Source organism: Littorina saxatilis, linkage group LG15 (genome assembly GCF_037325665.1).
Source record: "Littorina saxatilis isolate snail1 linkage group LG15, US_GU_Lsax_2.0, whole genome shotgun sequence".
Lineage (NCBI taxonomy): Eukaryota > Metazoa > Mollusca > Gastropoda > Littorinimorpha > Littorinidae > Littorina > Littorina saxatilis.
In genome coordinates, this window is record NC_090259.1 from 28,675,066 (window position 1) to 28,681,065 (window position 6,000).

At 43.7% G+C, this 6,000-nt stretch overlaps 1 protein-coding gene across 1 annotated transcript in view; it reads right to left on the reverse strand.

Annotated features, from left to right (window-relative positions):
* Window positions 1–5,933, reverse strand: part of LOC138949013 (matrilin-4-like) — a 42,897-nt gene extending 36,964 nt beyond the window's left edge. The window contains exons 1-2 of the mRNA XM_070320707.1: window positions 5,540–5,933; window positions 2,561–2,813 (exon numbers count right to left, since the gene is read on the reverse strand). Coding sequence (XP_070176808.1) covers window positions 2,561–2,813; window positions 5,540–5,568 — 282 coding nt within the window. The 5' untranslated portion in view covers window positions 5,569–5,933. The remainder of the gene's footprint in view (window positions 1–2,560; window positions 2,814–5,539) is intronic.
* Between the last annotated feature and the right edge of the window lie 67 nt (window positions 5,934–6,000).

Genomic DNA, 6,000 nt, shown 5'->3' on the forward strand with positions numbered 1-6,000 from the left:
GTCATCCGTTCGCCTTCCCTTCCCCAGCATTGTTCAGTCAGGGTCACCCCCAAGACGGATAGCAAAACAATTGAGGCGGATCGACGGCAAGTAGGCAAAATCGATGGGGAGATTATCGATGCGGATAAGGTTTTGGCTGTGGTGACAGACGGCGAGGTATGCGCTCATAAAGACCTGAGTGGGCTTTGTCCGACACACGTGTTTCCCTTGCACCATGTGTGCGTGTGGGGACTGAGTCTTTTTCACACCTCGCGAGTCTTAAATCATCTTCGCGTTTGTGTAGATGTGACATCTAAGTAAAGAGACACACGGAAACGATCTTTGAAGCAGAACAGCTTCGCGATTTGTTTCGACAAGCGTTAGGGAGACGCGGAAGATGTTGAACTTTAGGTGATCGTCAGAATTGGTTACTTTATTTGTTAACCAGGTTTAAGTACATTTAGCCGAGATTAGTAGTCAGTATTACATATGTTTTATGGGCAAATATATAGATGAATAAATAAATACATTAACATCAAAGCCAACCCTATAAATGTTGATCGAGGCATTCGGTTTATTCCCGTTGGGTGCATTCCAAGTCCCCGCTAAAATTCAGAAGTCTACAAATAAACTAAAACGTGGTTTGACCAAAACAGATGGCATAATGTCCAAGAATATCTTCGCGTGTAAGTGTGTGTCTCTAGATCTGTCTGTTTATCTGTCTGTCAGTCTGTCTGTTTATCTGTCTGTCAGTCTGTCGATCGGTGTACCTGTCTGTTTATCTGTCTGTCAGTCTGTCGATCGGTGTACCTGTCTGTTTATCTGTCGTTCAGTCTGTCTGTTTATCTGTCTGTCAGTCTGTCTGTTTATCTGTCTGTCAGTCTGTCGATCGGTGTAGCTGTCTGTTTATTGTTTGTGGTGGTTTTGGACTCGTGTTTGTTGTTTTGTTTTGGTGATCTGTATGATTGTGTGTTTACATTGCGTTTTTAACTTGTCAGAACGTCTTTTTCTCTCAAGTTAAATATATATATTTAAGAAAGCAAAATAATGGGCGTTGTGTACTTGTTTTGGGAAAAGCAGAGGAATCGCACCACGAAAACAATGTTTGCTGAAAACAGGCGACACGTCTGTAACAAGAAATCATTTGTACATTCTATAACAAAAACTGTGCAGCTGTAAACTGTTGTTTAAAATATTGTTTTGTCGCGATAATATGATTTTCATCAAGAGCTGTCAATGGTGTGAATGTGTTAAGTGGGCTGTCGAGAGTGCATGAGTGTGTGTTTAAACAAGTAAACCCCATAGCTCACTTACCTTCCAGATTCCCCCGTCATACACAGGCGTCGTGTAGGTCACTTACCTTCCAGATTCCCCCGTCATACCCAGGTGTCGTGTAGGTCACTTACCTTCCAGATTCCCCCGTCATACCCAGGTGTCGTGTAGGTCACCTATTATAGACAATAAGTTGACATGGAAACCAAACTCTGATGCCCTTGTGAAGAAACTCCACTCTCGCCTGTACTTTTTGAGAAAACTCAGGTCTTTTAACATCAGACAAGAAATCCTTCAGATGTTTTACACTTCAACGTGCAATAGTGTGTTGTACTTTGGCTCCGTGTGTTGGGGTGGCAACATCAACAAGCAAGACAGGGATAGATTAGATAAATTCATCAGGAAAGCAAGTGGGGTGGTAGGGAGGAAGCAGGACAATTTCACATCAACACATGAACGACGACTGACTGACAAGGTACAGAAGATTTTGGCTGACGACTCGCACCCACTCAGACCGGAATTTGACAGTAGACGGACAGACAGGAGCAACAGATTCAGACAACCAACCGCAAGATCCACACGCTACAGAAATTCGTTCATTCCATCTGCAATTCACATCTTCAATTCTCAGGTGGGGCGGTAGATGCTGGTGTTGTCGCTCTGATGCACGGGGTCAGTGTTCTGTATTGTTTCAGTATTGTTGATTTTGTTTTGCATTCTACTCTCTTAATCTTAGACAACATGTGATAACCGGCAAGGTGCTGACTTTCTTTTGTGCATTGTTGATGGTGAATGCATGTTAATTTATTTTTAATATACTTTCTTATGTGATAACCAATGTGCTATATTTTCTCAGGACAAAGAACAAATGTTTATTTTGAATGTGTTATGTATGTTATTATTACGGACACAAACGCCCAGCAATGTAATTTCTCTTTTAGAGATTAATAAAGTTATTGTATTGTATTGTATTGTATTGTCACTTACCTTCCAGATTCCCCCGTCATACCCAGGTGTCGTGTAGGTCACTTACCTTCCAGATTCCCCCGTCATACCCAGGCGTCGTGTAGGTCACTTACCTTCCAGATTCCCCCGTCATACCCAGGTGTCGTGTAGGTCACTTACCTTCCAGATTCCCCCGTCATACCCAGGTGTCGTGTAGGTCACTTACCTTCCAGATTCCCCCGTCATACCCAGGCGTCGTGTAGGTCACTTACCTTCCAGATTCCCCCGTCATACCCAGGCGTCGTGTAGGTCACTTACCTTCCAGATTCCCCCGTCATACCCAGGTGTCGTGTAGGTCACTTACCTTCCAGATTCCCCCGTCATACCCAGGCGTCGTGTAGGTCGCAGGGTCGTTACCATCCCTGGTCTCGACGTAAGCCAGACGTCTTAGCAGCAGAGCGTCCTCCGGGTAGATGCACGCATCGTGCAGCTCTGCAAGCACCGCCTCCACCAGGGGGGACCCCTTGCCCTCTTCCTCCCGCGTACGGTCCACTTGACAGTGCAGTGCGGGGAGTACAGCGAAGATGATGCACGTGAAGCACGCTAAAGCCTGTTGCCTGTGTGCAGTCGAACTGGGTCAGTGAGTATGAGGATCAGAATAAGATTTATTTGTCACAGAAGCTCGTGGAATATTGATACGGATAGTGTTGTGCCCACGCTCGTAGGACAATAGGTCAGTTGTTTGGATTTAAAATAAGTATATGTCCAATTATTTTGGCTAAAAAAAAATAGTTCTTCTTCTTGTCGTTCGCTGTAGCGTTTTTGCGTGGATCTGTGGTTGGTTAAGGTGCGCCTGTTGGCTCAGATCCTCCGACTTCAGCCCTTAGGTTTCTTTCAGGGTTACCCCGCCCTTAGTTCCTGGCTCAAAAACCTAACCCTGGGAGCACATGGGGGATTTCTTACCGGGGGTCCCACCCCGGGGCTAGAGCTTTTAATGCGGCTCTTACCCGCATGGTGTAACCGTCATCGGACACGTAGGGCATTTATAGGGTAGTCAGTGCCATCTGCCAACCCACCCCGTCCTGGTAGAGACACCGCTAGTTGGTCCGGGACTGCTTATTCTATATTCGCAGCTGGCCCCCATATTTGGGGGCCGTTCCCCTATCCGCCACCTGGGGACCCGCCGGGTTGAGGATAGTCGCCCCCCTACTGAATTAAAAGTAGTCTGTTCCCGGGAAAAAAAAGTTCTATTCGAAGACTTCCTACATGTCAAAACGTTCGACCGGCAAGGGTCAAAACAATGCGAGTGAAACAAGTTAGCGTCTGTGACCGAAGACCGAGGCCTGAGAACAAGACTGCAGAGACATCCAAAAGGTCGACATATGGTCATATAAAAATGCATAGACAAATCAACGGACCTGAAAGCAGTCAAACAACTCAGTTTAATACAGTGACTCCCCCCCCCCCTGCCTTTATAAGACTTCTGATTTTAAGATTTCTATCGAGATCCTATTTTTGTTCTTTCATTTTGTCCTGTCAATAACCCCTGAAGATGTACTCTTACATTCAGACTCCATCTCCTTTAAGAACTGTCTCTCTGTCTCTGTCTCTCTCTCTGTCTCTGTCTCTCTCTCTCTATGTCTCTCTCTTTCTCTCTCTCTGTCTCTCTCTGTCTCTGTCTGTCTCTTTCTCTCTCTGTCTCTCTCTCTCTCTGTCTCTCTCTCTCTGTCTCTGTTTTTCTCTCTCTCTTTCTGTCTGTCTGTCTGTCTGTCTCTCTCTCTCTCTCTCTGTCTCTCTCTGTGTGTTTCTCTCTCTCTCTTTCTGTCTGTCTCTCTCTCTCTCTATCTATCTCTCTCTCTCTCTGTCTGTCTGTCTGTCTGTCTGTCTGTCTGTCTGTCTCTCTCTCTCTCTCTCTCTCTCTCTCTCTCTCTCTCTCTCTCTCTTCTATTTTCTCTTAGAAAGAATACCTTGGAGGCATTTCCAATTACTGATCACAACACCCGAGGGAATTCATTGATGCTTTTTACATTTAGTCAAGTTTTGACTAAATGTTTTAACATAGAGGGGGGAATCGAGACGAGGGTCGTGGTGTATGTGTGTCTGTCTGCCTGTCTGTCTGTGTGTGTGTGTGTGTAGAGCGATTCAGACTAAACTACTGGGCCGATCTTTATGAAATTTGACATGAGAGTTCCTGGGTATGTTATACCCGGACAACTTTTTAATGTTTTCGATAAATACCTTTGATGACGTCATATCCGGCTTTTTGTAAAAGTTGAGGCGGCACTGTCACACCCTCATTTTTCAATGAAATTGATTGAAATTTTGGCAAAGCAATCTTCGACGAAGGCCGGGGTTTGGTATTGCATTTCAGCTGGGTGGCTTAAAAACTAATGAGTGAGTTTGGTCATTACAAATCGGAAACTTGTAATTAAAATTATTTTTTTATTAAACGATCCAAAAACAATTTCATCTTATTTTTCGTCAGTTTCTGATTCCAAAAACATATAGATATGTTATATTTGGATTAAAAACAAGCTCTGAAAATAAAAAATATAAAAATTATGATCAAAATTAAATTTCCGAAATCGATTCAAAAACTATTTCATCTTATTCCTGGTCGGTTCCTGATTCCAAAAACATATAGATATGATATGTTTGGATTAAAAACACGCTCAGAAAGTTAAAACGAAGAGAGGTACAGTAAAGCGTGCTATCCTTCTCAGCGCAAGTACTACCCCGCTCTTCTTGTCACTTTCACTGCCTTTGCCGTGCGCGGTGGACTGACGATGCTACGAGTATACGGTCTTGCTGCGTTGCATTGCGTTCAGTTTCATTCTGTGAGTTCCACAGCTTGACTAAATGTAGTAATTTCGCCTTACGCGACTTGTTTAAACCTTCGCAAAGACAAAAAGTTGGACTGGTGTTTTTTGTTCTGTTTTATCACAGAGAATTGTATGCTGCATTTGCCTACCAAAGAATGTTGAGTAAGCTGACAGTTACAACGTTTTTCAAGGCTACTCTATACAATTGGTAATAACTACTAAGTGTTTCAACCGAAGCTGTTGTATAAGTACAAGCAATGGCCACAATACAAGTTGCTTCTCGTATAGTTAATACATTAAAAACAGAACCGTAAAACTACGAATACAGAAAGTGCCAACAGATCACGAACAATGAGATTGAAAGAGCGAAAAGAGACGGTAAACAAAAATGAAACATTGAATGCTGCAATGTGTCAATGAAAATTGACCATAAGCATAATGTATTTTCCAAATTTTCATCTTCAGTTGCCTTTCAAAGCAAAATAAGACACAAAACTCCAGCAAAACATTTTCAGATTTACCTTGAAAGTGCCATGAGTAGTTCGCACATGGGGCACAATCACGCACACGAATAAAATCCACTGACAATGTTGCCCGTCTGTGAACGACAAAAGAAGAAGAAGAAATCAAATCTTATGATTGTGTATCTTCAAAGCCGCGCTAACCTATCCCCACAGTCCCTTTCTTTTGTTTCAGACATCGAAGACGCTTCCTCGCTATCTCCCATCCCGACACAAACCGAACTATTTATCTAACAAATGGCCAACAGTGGCTTCAACGACAAGCGAGTTCTTCACAACCCGGGTATTTTGTTTGGGTATACGGGTAGCTCCTTCCTGGTGATCTTGGGCCGTGAATGCCTCGGGTGTGTGGTTGGGAGGGGTTTTGACACGGGTATATCCTCCTCGATTTGATCCCGACAGCCATGATGCCAATTTAGTAGATGTGTCCTTTCCGCCTGCGAATAACAGCAATGTCGGGC